Source organism: Strongylocentrotus purpuratus, unplaced genomic scaffold (genome assembly GCF_000002235.5).
Source record: "Strongylocentrotus purpuratus isolate Spur 01 unplaced genomic scaffold, Spur_5.0 spur5_scaffold_19, whole genome shotgun sequence".
Taxonomy (NCBI): Eukaryota; Metazoa; Echinodermata; class Echinoidea; order Camarodonta; family Strongylocentrotidae; genus Strongylocentrotus; species Strongylocentrotus purpuratus.
Genome location: NW_022145604.1, coordinates 25,072,739 through 25,092,167, shown reverse-complemented (window position 1 = coordinate 25,092,167; position 19,429 = coordinate 25,072,739). Strand labels below are relative to the sequence as shown.

At 35.5% G+C, this 19,429-nt stretch overlaps 1 protein-coding gene across 2 annotated transcripts in view; it reads left to right on the top strand.

Annotated features, from left to right (window-relative positions):
* Positions 1-19,429, top strand: part of LOC590692 (integrin alpha-6) — a 52,640-nt gene that overhangs the window by 1,438 nt on the left and 31,773 nt on the right. For both annotated transcript variants that reach the window (XM_030990668.1, XM_030990667.1), the window contains exons 2-8: positions 10,636-10,757; positions 13,208-13,287; positions 14,144-14,350; positions 15,244-15,335; positions 17,260-17,339; positions 18,095-18,299; positions 18,921-19,029. In XM_030990668.1, the coding sequence (XP_030846528.1) occupies positions 10,636-10,757; positions 13,208-13,287; positions 14,144-14,350; positions 15,244-15,335; positions 17,260-17,339; positions 18,095-18,299; positions 18,921-19,029 (895 nt within the window). The remainder of the gene's footprint in view (positions 1-10,635; positions 10,758-13,207; positions 13,288-14,143; positions 14,351-15,243; positions 15,336-17,259; positions 17,340-18,094; positions 18,300-18,920; positions 19,030-19,429) is intronic.

Here is a 19,429-nt window from a genome sequence, read left to right as displayed (position 1 = left end):
GCAAGATATCATTACAATCAGTTGGTACCACTTTTTACTTACAATTTAGAGGATATCTGCTCTCAAAATCAAGATTTCCAGACCTTTATCGTTAAGTTAATATTTGTTTGGAGTGGACTCAAATGTCTGCAAAATTTGCAGATATTTTGTCAATATTTTCATAATTTCGCACCCAATTCAAAAGAAAATATTGTCTCTGGGTAATTTTATGTTCCCCTTTCCATTACAGATTTTTTGAGATAGCGAACTTGGGTCACGTGCGAACTATAGTCACACCACCATACTAGTAAAAGAACTGCATCCATATCACGTTCAGTAACTCAAGATTTGATTAACAATGAAACTTTTGATATACACTGTAGCCCCCCTCCCCTCCTCCAAAAACAAAGGACAGGATGACAAAGTAAAAAAACTTGTCAATTTTTTAAAAGAAGTGGATAAAAATGAAACTACCAGTACAAGATGGGGTAATGCGATTGGATCCGGCATCTTTCCAAATTAGCATCCTTTGGCATGTTGCGGGTAGTTGAAAAAGGCAAGATTCCAAATCACACTGTGACAACTTTTTAATATATGTGATGAGTACGGTAGGTGGCGGTGTAAATCGATCAACTTTGTTTGGAGGGACAGAGGATGGACAGAGGATGGACAGTAGATTGGCTTTAGTTTAAGTTTAAGTTTATAGAATACCGATTCATTTGCTCATACATGTGTCAAATTGTGTCTAGCATATAATGATAATAATAAGGCCCTTATAACTCAATGCTGAGTTTCCTGTCGCCCGCCTTTTAACTTTTGACTTTAATATGGGATTGTTATGCTGTTAATGTTTGTTACCATGACATTTTAAACTTGTACATGAAGTTAAGACTACGGACACAGCTGAAACTACAACTACATGTACGTGGTGAGACTTGAACCGCGGACCTTGTGATCCTCAGTCCGGTGACATGTGCCTTTACAGCTCATTTTATGTATGTTATTACAAAAGAAAAAAAAAGATGTCAGTCAGTCACTTAATACAGTGTCTGACATTGACAGTGAAGTTCCTTGCATAATATGAATACCGGTAATAGGACACTGCTAACGTTTAACTTTTGCAAATAGGGTAGACCTACTGTACATGTACATGACATATTCATAATTCCTGTAAAGTTCTACAGAATTTGATGTTGGCTGCAAATGGGATATCGTACCTTTAAAGTACTGTTCTATTAATTTTAGCATACAACATTATATGTGTGTTTTTTATTTTTACAATATTTGATGTTTGTATTAATGAAAATAACCAAGATATACTAACAATGTGTTCGTATGTACAGGTACTTGTATTAATTAAATTAAAAAATGGAAATACACAAGTTGAACCAACAAAAGTGAATAAAGTGTCCGTAAAATGGTTAACATTATAAAGGAATCTTGCAAAATCTTGGTGCATGATTTACAAATGTACCTGTAGATCAAAGAATGGCTTTACAAAAGCCGACATATTTTTGCACCACTTCCTGTTGATTGTCTTGTCTCCCCGATAAGGTGTACTAGTATACATGTACATGGTTAGACATCTTTGTGGTTACTCATTGACAAACAATACAAAAAAACACAAAAAAACACTGTTTGTTGAATGAGGTACATTATGATATATGCTGAATCAGAACAAAAGAGTGATTCTGAAACTGTCCCAGTGCATAAATGATACTACTGTATAAAGTACTGGTAGTCTGTTTCAAAATTCTTTGGCAGTGTAACTCTAAGTCCACTGCTTCTGTCTTTTCTTCTTTTTCTTATTTTCTGTTTAGCTTTCGTTTTCTTCATTCAATACATACTTGTGTACATATATTTAAATGTCTCAAGGAGCAAGATTACTACATGTCTGTATATGTACACTGTATACTGGTACATTTTATTTGTAGAACTTAATACCATAGAAAAAATTATGCCTTATGAATGTACTTGTACATGTACATATTTGCATGGACATTTACAGTAGTTTTTAATTTTAAAATTATTTAAAGATTAATAACTTTATTTTGCTGTACTATTTTACCGTTGTGTACAGAGAAGTTGACAGGTTGATTTCATTTTCAGTTCATACATGTACAGAACCTTTATGTTGATTCATAGAGTGTGCAATGTGTATGCACAGTATAATGACTAAGAGGTCAGACGTGCTAATAACTGTTTGGCTTCGATTTCAAAGAAAGTCACACAGTTCATCTCACCTGACATTCTTTTGTGTGCCTCCCCCTGAAAGAATGTGCAATGATCTGTGGAAAAATTAACAATAAGTCAAAAAGAGATCAATATGGATACTGTATGCTTATTCTACCACATACAATTACTGTATAATATAACTGTACAATACATTGCGAACTGTACAACAATACGCCTTCCAGAAACCACACAATTTGCAAACTACATGTACCAGTAAGTGTACTAAGAATCAAAGCAGTGAAAATGTTGAATCAATATGGCATATTCTTTGAAAAATAGCAGTGTTCATACACTTTACGTGTACTGTACAGTGTACATGAACATGTATAGTGTACAATACACATATTGTTGATAATAATCAAGATGTACAGTACTGTACATGTTGTATTACCTGTATTTCTTTTTTTCTTCCTTACAGCCTGTACTGTTCTAGGATAACACCTTACAACCTGTACCCTCCTTATTTAATGTATAGATGTGACCACTAACCAGATTATTCTTACATACCTGTACATAATGTACATCTGACAGGCAACAAAAGAACACAAACAAACAGAAAAATCTTTAAATTGCTCTTGAAGTTATTTCAATTATTTTCTGTGTAAAATCATATCTCTAAAGTGTTATCACCAAACTGTAATCACTAATCATGGCTAGGTTATACAAGTACAGTAAATACATGCCTCCAATTTACATTTAGGTCCATACACTTACATTACATACACTTGGAAGGTGACCCTGGTGTACATGTACTTGTTATTAATTTATCTGCTATTGACCTTCTATTACATAGAAAATTTAGTTAGTCATTCATTGTAACACCTTACACCACATGTTATGATGAGACGGATGTCCTCAGCTGGAAACCCACTGCATGAGCAGTCTCAATATTACCAATAACACCCCCTGCAAGCTGCACATCGTTGACTCATTAACCCTTTGTCCGCCTTGGTTGATAGTAGACTACCACAGCCAAAATTTAGTCAATCATATGTGTACCAGTACGTGGAACATATATTTGAAACAATACAGTTGAATCCCACCGCCTCAACTGGCATTACGTCTATTCTCCAAAGTGGTTTGTTCTCCAGATTGAGATGGTAAAAGAAAAATAAACTTTTTTCAAACCTCATATTTTTTTAAATGTCTGTTTTCATATTAAAGCAATCTCTTTTGTTAATTCAGGCCAAACGACTTTCACTTTTTATGGGCATTTTGTCAAAATTTAGCTATATTTAGGTTGCAGGGAAAAAATTAATATTTATTTTTCGGGGGCTACTTTTCAAGCTTGCCTGCATAACCCTGTAAACGATCATCGGATCGGCCGCCGATACCGATCCGATCAGGGGTGATCGGCAAAAAATTTCCGATCGCCGATCAATCAAAATGATCGGAAAAAATCGGCAATTTTTTTTTTTTTTTTTTTTTTTTTTTTTTTTGACGAAAATTTTCAAGTTTTTGGCTGTCAAATGCTCAAAAAAAGTTCATGGCTGGGATTATTTTGTCATTTGGAGTTGTTGTAGACAATGATTGTTGATATTTAGTGCCTTTTCATGACTTTGAAATTAATAATATTGGTCTAAGAGCAGAGGCAAAACATGCGGGCCGCCATCTTGGATTATAATGTAGGTTTTTTTTTTTTTTTTTAATGACGAAAATTTTCAAGTTTTTGGCTATCAAATGCTCAAAAAAAGTTCATGGCTGGGATTATTTTGTCATTTGGAGTTGTTGTAGACCATGTTTGTTGATATTTAGTGCCTTTTCATGACTTTGAAATTAATAATATTGGTCTAAGAGCAGAGGCAAAACATGCGGGCTGCCATCTTGGATTATAATGCATAGAGGTCTACCTACATTATAATTCAAGATGGCGGCCTGCATGTTTTGCCTCTGCTCTTAGATCTAGACCAATATTATTAATTTCAAAGTCATGAAAAGGCACTAAATATCAACAAACATGGTCTACAACAACTCCAAATGACAAAATAATCCCAGCCATGAACTTTTTTTGAGCATTTGATAGCCAAAAACTTAAAAGTTTTCGTCATTAAAAAAAAAAAAAAATACCTACATTATAATCCAAGATGGCGGCCCGCATGTTTTGCCTCTGCTCTTAGACCAATATTTTTAATTTCAAAGTCATGAAAAGGCACAAAATATCAACAAACATGGTCTACAACAACTCCAAATGACAAAATAATCCCAGCCATGAACTTTTTTTGAGCATTTGATAGCCAAAAACTTGAAAAATTTCGTCATTTAAAAAAAAAAAAAAAAAAAAAAAAAAAAAAAAAAAAAAAAAAAATCGGCCGATTTTTTTTGTCGCTCTTCCGATCCGATACCGATCAAAGGTGCGAGGGTGTCGCTCCGATCTTCCGATCCGATCAGAGCCCCAACTTACAGGGTTAGTGAAATTAACACTCTAGAATTTGTTTTGCATTGAACTCTATGCAAATTTACAGGGGCTCTTTTCTGATTTTCGGGGGCCATTTTGCCCTGAGCCCGCTTGTATTTTTTTCACTGGTAGGTTGAAAGTTTAGTTAGTCCAGTAATTTACCTGTATGGAGTGCCAAGTGTGAACGTTTTCATCCTATTAAAATTACCATAATTCTCAAACAAATGAATAAACAAATGTTAAGTCATTATACTCTTTACTATTAAGTTATGAAATCATTTTCTCATTTACATTTTCATGACTCACTGGATTCTTTTTGTTTCTTCATTTTGGTACAGAATTACAGTAAATTGTACAAAATAGAGAGGTAGCCTACACACTTGGTGCTCCATATATCAGTGACTGGTGTGCAATATACTGTACATGCAATTCACATTACACGCTATGTGATAAGAGCACTGATGACTGCGCCTGTCAATGACATACCATTGTCCATATTAGGTGACCTCATTCGACCTCTTGGCACTCGGCATGAAGCTAGCCTGCCAACACAAAGCACATTGCTACTATCATGTCGGATTATTGAAAAGTCATTGAGGTTTTCAGTATTCAGCAGTGATGTTATTTTGTACATTATGTGCATGAAAAAAAGAGGATAACTCCTGCATGTTCATTGCATTTATAGCCATTAAATACATAACTAATAATGTGTACATTGCTAATTATTATTTTTGTTTGTTGTTGTTGCATAAATTGATTATCAATTGTGCTTTCACTAATATTTGTTGTGATCTTAATTTAAGCCCTTGTACTACTAGTACATGTAGGACTCTTCATTTAATAATCAGCTGGAGTGAGAAATAAATGTGATTTTGCTTTGGAGGTCGAGCTATGAAACAATTCCAACAAAAAAAGAGACAAAATTGACACATTTAATTGCTACAAGAAAATCTCGCATTTTAATAGTATACATGTACAGTGTATGTAGTTAAATCATCAAAGAGCTCTCATGAGGTTTTTTCTTCTTCTTCAATGGATCATATATATTCATCATATGTCAGGATATAATACTTGATCATATTAATAGAACTTTGTTAATTGTACATTTCACGAATATTTAAATAATTTCAAGCTTTTTTTAGAAATCATACAAATAATAATCAACAAAATAACATGGATGTGCCCAAGAACAAAGCAAGGCCTACAATGTACAGTGTACATATGTACATGTACATTTACTTTGTACACTCAAAAAGGAAAAACACAAAACTTGGCCATTGTAGTCGGGTGGCCTTTTGAACAGGTTACTTTCACTCTTATTGACCACTATAGAGAGGTGGCCACTATGACAGGTTTGACTGTACATACTTCCAAAATGATGCATTTCTCTAGTCACTTATTTATCTCCCTGAATCAAATCCCGAAAGAGATTACTGGTAGGCCCACACCTTTGATTGCACTTGCTACTAACAGGATAATATGAGTAGGATTATATTGATTGCTTTTGATCAATTTTAATCCTTTTTTTTTGTAACCAACTTTACTTCCAAGTCTCTGTCAATGGATTCTAATGTGTCTGTTGTTACTCTATTATGGGAGAAAATGCATTGTTAACGTACTGTAGGCTTCCCAAAGTACTTCCTGTATTAGAACACGCCTAAACTGTACATTGTACATTCAGTTCTGGATAAGTACTCCGACAAAGGCCTGAAAGTTTACATACACCTGGAAGAAATATATTTTACTTGCATTTTCACAACTGCACTCATTCCTACCTGTGGTCACATACAGTTGAATACGGCTGAATTATGCTTAGTTCATACCCCACATAACTTTGATGCCCCCCCCCCCATAACATAAATCTGGACAAATCAAATTCTCACACACTTATAAGAATATAAAAATTGGTAAGGGTATGAATGATTTACATGTAGGTGTTAGATGTCTGAGAGTGATAATAGGGATGTGTATACTACAGACATGTATTTACATTAAATGGAGACCAAACTTTCTGAAATGAAAAGTTGCAGGAATTAGTGATGTTGTATATTGCTTTTCTGCCAGGTATGTTAACTTTTGTGAACAACTGTACATTTACATGTAATGAACTTAAATAAACTGTAAGCCTGTATAGCATTTGTAATTTGTACAATAGAGGAAATCAGGCCTTCCACAACAATGCACTCTGCCATAATGTTGTGGTTTCCATGCATACTACATGTGTATTGTGCATGTAGGATATGAAACCTACATTTATTTGTTTTAGTTTTTATGTTTTTATTTTGTCTTATGTTGTTTTTGTTTTTGTTTCTTGGTTTCCTTCCCATCTTTTTACCAGAACAATGGACATGTACCATGCACTATTCATAAAGGCTGAATTGCATGGAGTTTACAAAGTACACTTTAAATCACAAATACAAAGTATCTTACAAAATCCAAATCTATACATACTGTACACCTGTAGTCTACTTACATGTATGATGTAGGCTTATTTGTAATTATTTTGTAGTTATTTCAGGCACAAATACATGTACATCATAATTATGTACAGGAACTTTGCAGAAAAATTGAAGAAAATGTAAAAGCCTCCTACTGTACTGTTACAAACATTTATTTTGGGTTTTCAGCAAGGCTGAAAAAAAAAAAAAATCAATTTCTTGTCGGTTCGATCATTCCAAAACCTCACCTTTAAATACAAATTTCTGAGGCCAAATAACAAAAATAATCTGTTTCTTGTTCGGACTTTTAAAAAAAAGGAGGAGGCAGGGCATTACTATTGACTATTTTGAATTTTTTTTGCTTTTTTTTCCAAGATGGCTACCATGCTAATTATAGCTGGCCAAGTCTATTTATTCACAGATATTGTGCTATGTGAGTATACTGATGCAATCTACTCAACTGAAAACATCACATTTCCTTGAATTTTTTTCTTCTTCAAATCATTACCCATAATACCAAAGTAGCTATTGATATACAGAAATATACAGATGACCAATTTTCTTTGTAATACAATACATGACCAATGAATAACCATACATCATTGGAATCCCTCCTACTGAACATTACAGCAAACATGTATCATTGACACAGCTCCTTACCCTTCTCAGTTCTCACCCTCTCTCACCCTCTCTCACCCTCTTTACTCTGCATGAGTCATCCCACATCCCGGTGCTCACTTTGTAGAAACACTCAGGCACGGAGAATGCCATGCATCTCCCATCTCCCCTCCCCCATAGCATCGATATGATGCATGTGGAGCGCATCTATGCTAATGAGCTTAAAGGATGTGCCTTTGGGAGGGATGAGGATATGATGATGAACAGATTACTCAGACTCAGAGAGCATTCCGAATGTATAATGACCGACTGTGATTGAATGTGTGATGGATAAATGTAGGTTAAATGTGTACTGCAAGTGGCAGTTCTTCTTTGTGTAGTCAGCTGAATAACTATGATTTGAAACCAGTCATACATTTTAGGGGCCTTTAGGTAATTAAAGGCATGACATTATCTCAATGTAAATACAAGCTGATGTATAGTGTATTGTAATTTTAGCTGGCAATTTTTTGTAAGCATGCAATTTCTTTTTTTTAAAAACTACATGTATCAATTAGTACAGGTACATGTACAGTACACTGTGTACACTTGAAACTGTCTCCTTCTTTTGTGTGTCCATCTCTGTCCCTTCCTTCATCCCCCCCTCTCTCTCTCTCTCTCACTCTCTCTCTCTCCCCCACCCTCCCTCCCTCTCGTTCTGTATTTTGACATTTAATGTACATTTACATGTACAGTTTTGTACATTGTACATATTTTTCAATCAGAGAAAGTACTTTTCTTCACCCTCAAGTAATTATAATATATACATACATGTACATGTATATAAGATTTATTTACAAATAGGGCATGCTCATTCTTTTGACAGAAAGCAAAAAATATTGATTTGAACATAGAGAATTTTATGGACATTAAATTTATATGGTAAACACTATATGCATCTAGTAGAAACGCTGGTACCAAATTTCAGAGCACAGTAACTATGTACACAAGTGTAATACTGAGGGCCATTCCATGGTAACTCGCGTTACACTTAATGGGTACATTGACACGATAATGTGCCTATATCTTTAGAACTGCTAGGATCTGCAAGATACTTTTTTCAAACATGGACAGGGTAGATATAGAACAACTGAATGAAACAAAAAAGAAAATTGAAGAACAAACATTTTTAGATTCTTGGATTATTGAATTTTGGTAACTCGCGTTACAAAAAAAGGACATGGTCAATTCTATGAGACCCTCTTTTGGCAAAGTCTCCTCATACTAGACAATCTTGACAAAATCTTTCCTACGTTGATAGTAGGTTGAGACTTACTAGTATAAGATCCCAATATTAAAGATAAGAAACAATGGACTAGTAAAATTCAGGAAGCAAATATGTCGGTAACTCACGTTACGGTAACTCGCGTTACATTTTGTCCGGAGGCCATTTTCACCCCTATGTAATAGATTAAATATCCCAGGACCCCTTAGAAAAGGCTTAGAATATGGAAATATATTCATCTTTTTCAATTTAGCGAAATTTTCAGGAAAAAATATTACAAGAATCCTGTGTAATCTGCAATAAATTGTTTTTTTTTCATCTACAGTCCCACATGTACGTTTTTGATGATGGTTTGAGATCTTAGGAAATCAACAAAAATGAAAAATAAATTGTATTGAATTTGAAAGGCCCTAATGTTTTATGAACATCCATGGCATAAGGTTAGTGATAAATCAAAGAATTAACATAAGAGGTACATTTCTTTTTTTGATGTCATGTCCTTCTTCTCATGGAATGGCCCCTAACAGATATTTCCTTCAACAGGATATTCTCGCATATCAATTAACGGTAATACCTGAGAGAAACAAAACAAACACTTTGCAGTTTGCATGATAGTGAACCATGAAGTAACAACACAGATATTGACATTTACATGTACATGTAGTGTACATGTACATTCAAAACACTATAAGAGTAAGTGATACTGTACAAACACCATCCATACATAAAGTATATATTTCAAGGTCAGAATTATAATAAACATGTACATTCAATACGTGTACTATGCATGCAATAGGTCACTTGTTCAGAAACTAACAAACAAATGTATGTCTCGATATGTACATTTTTTTAAACATACCTTGAAAGATACAGGGTGTATGTCCCATTTGCAGGCCCCAAAAAATGAAAAGGTTAAACTCCAATGGCATTTGAAAGATAATTACTAATTTAGAACTTCCCTCACAACAAAAGGGCTTGAAATGTCTTTTTGTAGGAAAATAACGACCGTTAGTTGTTGAAGATGATTTATTAGGGTATTTTAGATTTGCGTGGACTGCTACGCGTGACGTCCATTCAAGGCAGTGCATTAAAAGGACGTCGATCGTAGCAATCCCCATTGTCTTCGTGCAAATCTAAAAGTCCCTATTTTAACATTCGTCTTGTACATGAGGTTTCTCTTTACTCTATGTGTCAGTGTTTAAAGCAGTTCCGTCAAAAATCTATTGTGTTATGGTTCCTCGTATACATGTACATGTACATCTTCTTCCATTTTGAGTACCGGTACAGTGTTCATGTACATACCTCTTTACAGAGTATTATCATACTATACTGGGGTGTGTGCAGGTGGACCACTTCACCGGGGTTCCCCCTACTCTTATACGAATAGTGCAGTGGGTTAATTCTTAACGTGCAAAGGTAGTGACTCTTCTCTACACAGGGCCTCCATTTAAAGTCCTATCCGAGGGACCGAGTGTTTTCCACTTAACATAGCCTGCGTCTATAAACAAGGGGAGGGTCACGTTAACACACAATGCAGGCTTCAGTCATCCGCCTGGGTGGGATTTGAACCCGGGATCTTTGGTTCGACAGGCAGATGCTTTACCGACTGAGCCAATATGTGGTCTATCAGAACATTATGTGTTCACATGTCTGTTTTCTGCTCGTCATTCTGATCGTTCTCTCTTTCTCTTTTTCTCATCCATCAGATTGATAGTTGGTGCTCCTATCTACCAGACCAATATTGATGCCATTAAACCAGGCGGTGTTTTCACATGTCCGTTCACTTCCAATTATTCTGATTGCACTGTTCTGGAGCTCGATGAAAATGGTAAGTATTGATAGCCATGCTTTTGGGAATAAGGGGCATGTTCATAATAACGATGGATATTGTTTCACAAAATCGTAATAAGTACAAGTCTGCCTACATACATGTACAGTACTTCCTAAAGAAACGTGTGAATTGAAATAAACATGCATTTCAATGGGATGTTAGCGAACTAATACTTTTATGAGAGGCTTGGAAACGATAACCAGATACCCAGTTCTTCACATATTGTATCATTAAGAGAAGTAATCCAAGACAAAAGCAAAAGAGGGAATGTATAAATTATGTATACATGTACATGTTCATAGATTGTGACTGTACAAAACCATGAACATAGGGCTTTTATTTCATTTCATTTCATATCATTTATTCAACCAGTATAAAAACAATTTACAATGAAAATACAATATACAATATAATGGTTAGGACCCCTAAGAAGCAGAAATCTGCTTGTAATTGGGGCCCTGCAAACTAACAATAACAAGATAATGCACATAAATTAACAATAAAAAGTAAAGGACTTAAATAATACAAGTACGCACCCGTACAGCAACACACACACATGTCCATAAAGAAGGTTACAGAGAAAGAATAGAAGGAAGCAAGAATAGGGCAGAAAGAGATAAAAGTAGAAAAAAGACGGGACAGAGAAGTAACTTTTCAACCATGGGTTGAAAAATACTTTTTTTATGTACACATTTAATCCTTGTTCAGATATGACGTGCAATACCTGCTGGCTGATCTTACTTTCACATTCTTACTGTCCGAACCTCGCGAGTCTTCTCATTCTATTGTATCCCAAGTTGGCCACTCAGTATTCAAATTTGCATTTCTTTTCTTATTAAAAATCTTTATATATCAATTTGAAATCCAACTACCACATAAGTCTGTGAATATTGATGTGCATCCCCTCTTTCTTTTCTCTTCTTTTTTTCTGTCTTTTCCCCCTTTTACCAATATTTTGTTCCTCCATATTTGTATTATTATGTATCCTTTGAGGGTAGTCATACTATCAAGCTTTGCTTATTTTGTCAACCCTCCTGTTTGATGTTCTCGATTAGTTACACCCAGCCTTACTTTATTCTACATATATTCTTTTGTCATGTGTAAATTTGCAATATTTGTTTGTTATATATTTGTAAAAATGCAAAAGAAAAAGAAAATCAAACAGAAATAAATAAATCAAATCAAATACCACTGCAGTTTATTTATGATGACGTAAAGTGTATTACGCTTCACATCTTATAACACAATAAGCGCTGGACCTTTGTTGCTGTTCATTAAACACATTTAAAAAACATGCTGTGGCTTTTCTTGCGGCGGTTTACTGCACTAATCTGAACAAGCCTTTTTCAGACACAAAGCGAGGCAATATGTAGTATGAACATACAAGTAGCTTGTATGCAACCCATCACGTTATCTTTTGATATTACTGTTTGCACTTGAAGTGAAGCATAGAATGATAGAGGCAGACTGATTTGAAAGCATTATTATTATGACCGGTAATAAGCAGAGGCAACTGCAGGTCTTCAAAGCAATTTATCTTGCTTTGTGATATTTACGCTTGATGCAGAGATGGCAGTAAAAGACAATAGAGGAGGAATTCTATCAACTTTGTGACGTATTGAATAATACAAAACGTACAATGTATGCCGACATAAAAACTGGGAATGATATATTGCAGGTACTTAAGACAACTGTACCATAGATTTATTTTATGTATCAAATCGATTTCGGGATGGGTGGGAGTATTGAAATGAAATTTCTGCTAGCAAATGCAGAACCTGTTCTTCAGTATCTGCAAATAAAAAAAATATTGATGGCCTTAAAAAAAAAAAAAATTTAAATTTTTATTCTTTCTTTTGGAAAAATGTTGGCGTACCAGACAACAGAAAAGAAAAAAAAAGGTCTGCTGACTATTGTACCCCAGTTATAGCAAATTTTATCTCCCTCCGGATTTTTCAAATTGTCTTTTTATGACTCCATTTTATGATGTTCTTGAAATATTCTAAGTAATAGTAATCAGTTGTAAATATTCTTGAAATATTCTAAGTAATAGTAACCGATTGGAAATATTCTTGAAATGTTCTAATTAATACTTCCAATTGTACATATATTCTTGAAATATTCTAAGTAATAGTAACCAATTGGAAATATTCTTGAAATGTTCTAATTAATACTTCCAATTGTACATATATTCTTGAAATATTCTAAGTAATAGTAACCAAATGTTCATATTCTTGAAATATTCTTAAAATATTTTAAGTAGTACATACCGTTACAGTAGTAACCAATTGTACATATTCTTGAAATATCTAAGTAATAGAACCAATTGTACACATTCAGCACCATGACCGTCAGAGCCTGGTGGATACCGGTGCTACATGTATATACATGTAAATATCCATATTATTATGATTATTATTATTATTATATTCTTTGTAATATTTCAGGTAATACTGAGAGTGATATAAAAGACAACCAGTGGCTAGGTGTAGCAGTGGTCAGCCAAGGGCCTGGAGGACCAGTCGCAGTGAGTATTAAACCCATCAAAGACAATGATCCCTATATGCCTATTGGCCTTTCTTTGGGTCGAATTGGCAACAATGATGTTTTGTTGCTTTAATTTACAGATACCATGTAAAAATATTTAAAAATTACCAATCTGAAGGAAAAAAACCAATGATATTTAATATGCCAGTGTGAAATCAATTAAAAAGGGAAAAGTTTTCCATCATATCACGTTTTTGTCAAAATAGGCATTCAATCTTGTTATTCGTATGTATTTAATTGCAGTATGGCTTTCCTGGCACACAGGAAAATATGCTGACTGATTATTTGTTATGGTTCTTGACTTTAATAGCTATCAATATCTGAAATGATTTTGAAATGATTTTCAGAAAGCTGACAAAGTGACAATTTTCTCATTGAACCGTGTAAATCTGTGTCTGGTGCAAGTAGGAATTAGCGAATTTTTACAAAATCATAAATCATACTTTAAAAACATTGTCAAGAAAGTCCAATCTTACATACAATATTTCAATGATTCAAACATCTTCCAGTTCCATTGATAATAAAACATAATATTGTTATTATTATTATCCTTGTTATTGTTACATATGGATAGACCATAATGGGAGGAGCATTTCATAAGATAAGATGAAATCGTGAAAATGCGTTCATCATTATGTAAATTAGAACATGTATCACCTAATTTGTCAAGTAGTTAATATTTTGTATTGTTACTAGGCTTTTATTACTACTCTTATTTTTATTATTATTTATCACTTATTTTTATTATTATTATTGATCACTTATTATTATTGTTATTATTATTAGAACATTATTACTGTTATTAACATCATCATCATCGTCTTTGTGAATTTCAGGCATGTGCTCACAGGCATATATACCAGCCCGCCAGCGTGGATGAGATCCAGGGCCTGGGTAAGTGCTACTTCATGTCTGCCGACCTACAGAAGGATGTCTTCATCAGAGACGGATACCAGCCGTGCCTCAGCCAGACACGTCCAAACAACTATGATGGTATCCTCTACAAGTACTGCCAAGCAGGCACAGATGTGGATGTCACAAGGGTGAGTTGGCTCAGTCGGTAAAGCGTCTGCCTGTCGAACCAAAGATCTCGGGTTCAAATCCCACCCAGGCGGATGACTGAAGCCTACGTTGTGTGTTGATGTGCCCCTCCCCATGTTTCATAGACGCAGGCTACGTTAAGTGGAAAACACTCTGTCCCTCGGATAGGACGTTAAGTTGAGGCCCCATGTAGAGAAAAGTCTACCTTTGCACGTTAAGAACCCATTGCACTATTTGAATAAAGAGTAGGGGGAAACCCGGTGTAGTGGTCCACCTGCACACCCCAGTATAGTACGACAATACCCTGTAAAGAGGGATGTACTCAAATGGATGAAGAAGAGTTGGAGGGTCTCTTCTTCTTCTCAAGACACTAAGCCGCAACATTCACTCTTCTTATTAAATAATTAGATTGTCCGAATCCAGTGTTGGATGCATTGTATCGCACAGGGGGTCAATGCTTCCAGGGGGGCATTTCACAAAGATCTCTTATCTCTAAGTTGAACTCAAACAATTATGGAAAGTCATTTGCATCTTTCAAATATTTTGTATGCGTTATTTTAAAAAGCATAAAATGTTGAATCAAATCATTCATATTTTCTATTATCAAGGAGATTTTATGTTCTTGATGTGGAATTTATAAAAAAGTCTAGAAAACTTCAATTTTCGCTTTTGAATATATTTATTTTCAGGCTACAAATGGCTCTCCATAATTTTGAAGTCAACCTAAGAGATAAGTTCAACTTAGGATCTTTGTGAAACACCCCCCAGATCTTCTGGGGGGCAAGGGTCTTATAAATTTGATAAATTCATACATGAGTTATCAGTAGCATTCTGTTGTTTACATTTTTATATATTTTTTTTTTAATACATTTATTTTCTCTTTTTTTGTCCATAGCTCAAGTACACCGATAGTACCAGTGTATCCGAGTACATCATGGGTGTGCCAGGCTCTGACAACTGGCTTGGTGGTATTGCTCTTGCCAATGTGTAAGTCATTAATAGTCACTATAAAAATGGGTTCAAGAATGTAGCCAATGAGAAGCATCAAAATGCATCACGTGTGCGTGCATTAAGTTTTACCAAACGCGCACGGGAGTGCATTTTGGTGATAACAACCGTGCAAAAATAGTGCAACAAAAAGGCATAATGCACGCTGCGTGTAATTCAATGAATGTTTACGAGAAGTCGCGCCATGCACTGAACAGTTGGTTTACGAGGCCACTGCTGCCGCGACCGTCTTTGTACACACCTTATTTGTTTTAAAGGTCGCAGGTTTACAGTGTTATCGCCTTGCTATTTAAGTAAATACAGGTATCATGGCTAAAGTCATTGCCAGGTGTAGCTCTTTTCGTGTTGGAGTATCATTGAGTAAGATTGTCGTCCCATTTTATAAAACAAATAATACACAGGTTTTTGTTCGTGACGTTATGGCGATGCAGCGCTATTCTGTTATTCACAATGGCACAAAATGCACTTGGCTACGCCTCATTAAGTTTATTGCACCATAGTGAATACCCTCCTGCGCTGCATCGACCATAACGCACTCACACCTATTTATTTTTTGTATATTAAAAGTCATTATTATAGTATTAATGACTGCTTTGAGAGAAATAGTTGTTTTATTACGCTCAAGGGAAGGTTAGAATTGTGCTATTCCCCGAGGCTTGCCGAGGGGAATAGCCCAATTGTAACCTTCCCGAGAGCGTATGAAAACAACTATTTCTCGAATATTAAAGCAGTCATTAATACTTTTATATGCCGAAAAAAATAGACTAAAAAATAAAAAATAAAAAATAATTTACATTTTTGTCGAAGACGGGATTCGAACTCTTGCGTACAACAAGAGGTGTATCGAAAACCAACGCTTAGACCACTCGGCTATCGCGCGCCGTTAACATGCTTGGCAGTTTTCTCCAATATATACATTAAAATGGATTGAAAACGGCTCCGCGTGAGGGATGCTTCGCAAAAGCTCCATGAAACGGACCCTTCTTTTACTTTTGCAATGCATATTGGCACGAACTTAGATCAAGATCTATCGGCAGATGTTGTTTTTTTGTTTTTGAGAGTTAATTTTCGTCTTCATGTCAACAATGCAAGATAAAATTGTCGGTAAGATCGATCGAGATTCAATTGTATTGAAATTGCCGACCAATTTTTCGCACACGTATGGTATCCTCCATCGCTCAAACCATTTTTTAACATGTAAACCTATGGGGTAACCATGGAGACTGACCTATTTTTTTAATAACCATGGTTATTAAAAATATTGAAATGTTTTAAGCATGGTTACCGGGAATTTTACAGGAACAGTTGAAGTTTATGAATGCAATTCGACCAATCAGATGGCTGGATTTCTTAAGTGAGGTATATAATATTTTTTATGCAAAGTATTGTCACGCCATCAAGCTTCAATTTTGTGGCGATCCATCTTTATGATTATTTTATGTTACAGTCAAACCTGTCTTAGTGGCCATCTCTCTATAAAGGTCACCCACCTGTCTATAGTGGCCATGCATTTTGTCTCCCTCAAGATAGAAATGTGTGTTGTAGAACCTGTCTAGAAAGGCCACCTCTCTACAGTGGCCACTTTTTCTGTTTCCCTTGGGTGACCTTAATAGACAGGCTTAACTATATTACTTTACTTGAGTATACATCAATCATATTGTATGTTTATTATGTTGTTATCAGTTTGTGAAGTAAATCTGGAAAAGTCCACAAAGATGAGAAAAGATTCCTTTGGTACATGTTTCAATGAGAAACCATTTTTCAAGGAAACGTAAAATATGGTTTTTATAGACCGGTGGTCTTTCTATACAGACGGTTGCTAAAGCATGTCTTACTATATCTTTAGTAACATTCATTTATTAGTCTTTATCATTTATTTTTGATTTCCTCTTTTTCCTTCCAGACCTGACTCTATCAGGTCCATAAATCTCATCACACCACTTGATTTTGAGAACAACAAAGTCGGCTTCAACAGTTATCTTGGTAAGCATGAAATAAACATCTTTCTCATTAACTGGAAATGTAATTAGTTAGAAAGAGAAGGGGGGGGGGGAGGGGGAGAGAATGATAGAAACCTATCTCTTTCAAGTCTATAAATTTCGTCACGCCACTTGATTATGAGAACAACAGAGTTGGCTTCAACAGTTATCTTGGTAAGCATGAAATATACTTCTTTCTCATTAACTTGAAATGTAATTAGTTAGAAAGAGAAAGGAGGGAGAAGGGGGGAAGGGGGGGGGGGGGGGGAGAGGATGAGAGAGACTTACCGGGTAACTCTTTCAGGTCTATAAATCTTATCCCACCACTTGATTATGAGAACAACAAAGTCTTCCAACAGTTATATCTATTTAAACTTGAAATGTACTTTATTCTCATTAACTGGAAATGTAATTAGTTAGAAAGAGAAGGGGGGGGGGGGGGGGAAGGGGAAGAGGAAGAGAAAGAGAAAGAGAAAGAGAAAGAGAAAGAGAAAGAGAGGTGGGGGTAGGGGTCAGGTCAGGAGGGAGAGAGAGTGTGAATGGTAGGGAGGGGGAAGTAGAGAGAGAGAGAGAGAAAGAAGAGGAAAAGGGGGGGGGGGGGGGGGAGAGACAGAGATAGGGAGAAACAAAAACAGACAGCGAGGGGTGAGCATAGAGAAAGATCTAAATTGCCATTGTGTCTGCTTGTCGATATACATGTCTGGTCTAAATGCGGACTCTCTTTTCAATATTCCTATCAAAATTCCTTCTTCCCTCCAGGTTTCTCTGTTGCCTCCGCAAAACTCATGGATGGTAACGTTCAGACGTACATCGCTGGAGCGCCGAGGTCCGAGTCAATGGGGGCAGTGCTCACCCTCAAGTCCGAAGCAGGTCAGAGTCCTAGCCCTATATACCGCATTGATGCAGAGAAGCCTTCGTCATCGTTCGGATATGATGTAGCCGCGGCTGATGTGAACGGAGATGGGTAAGTGACTTGACTTGTGCTTGTAACTTTATGAAGACTGGGCCAAATTTTTTATCATTTTGATGATTCCAGAACCTTGCAGTACATCTATGCTAGATGATCAACCTTTTCTGATCGATTTCAAAACGTTTCTTTCACAATGCAATCGCATAACCATAACTGGTCTTTATTTTTAAACTGCTAATTAATTTAAAAGGCAACTGAAGAAAAAAAATGATTATTCATTTGCAAAAATCATACTGAAATATCAGAAACTTTCGCAAATTGTTTAGACTGCCGTTTTCACAGCAAGAAACATTTCCGAACTGCAAAGAATTTGTGTCATGTCAGTTGTGATACAATGATTTCTCAGCATGAAAATCTCTCTTGAAAATCTGTGAACTTCTTGTGCAAGTGAAATTTTCTGTTTTTTACAGGACATTACCCTATACTGTTTCATTTTCCATTTAAAGCTTGTTCAATTTTTTTTTTAAAGCTTAAAAATTTCTGCCTCATGATATTGTGCTTTCTTTCAATATTAGATCATATTCAGAGCATATATAGTACATGTATGCGGTGGGCTTTAGACATGTAATACAGCTAACTGTAGATGTAATTCCAGGATACCTTTTTATTTTTCAGCTATGATGATCTCATAGTAGGGGCACCTCAGTATTTTCGTCGCGACCCAACTAACTATCAAGGTGGAGAAGGAGGACGAGTCTATATTTACCTCAACGAGGCCCATGATGTAAGTTTTTTTTTCTTTTTCTTTTTTGCATGAGGAAATTGTATTTGAACTATGCCCAACTATTCTATCATTTATGTGGAGCAAGAAAGGCATTATGTATGTATGATATGATATCTGGGGGGTTGTTTCACAAAGACTAAGATCGACTTGAGTTGGACTTGAACTATGGCAGGGCATTCATGCCACTGGTTGCTCTCACTATTGGTCTCTCAAGGGACTTCACAAATCTACAAAATTTACATCTTTGATAAAATAGTTACTTACATTGTAAATTTTACGGTACATGTATAGACCAGTTTTGGAAACGCCCCCCCTCTCAAAAATGAAATGGAAGCTCTTATTACTAATCATGTGAAAGAATATGTTTTGACTAATACGTGATGATACAAATTTTGCCGAG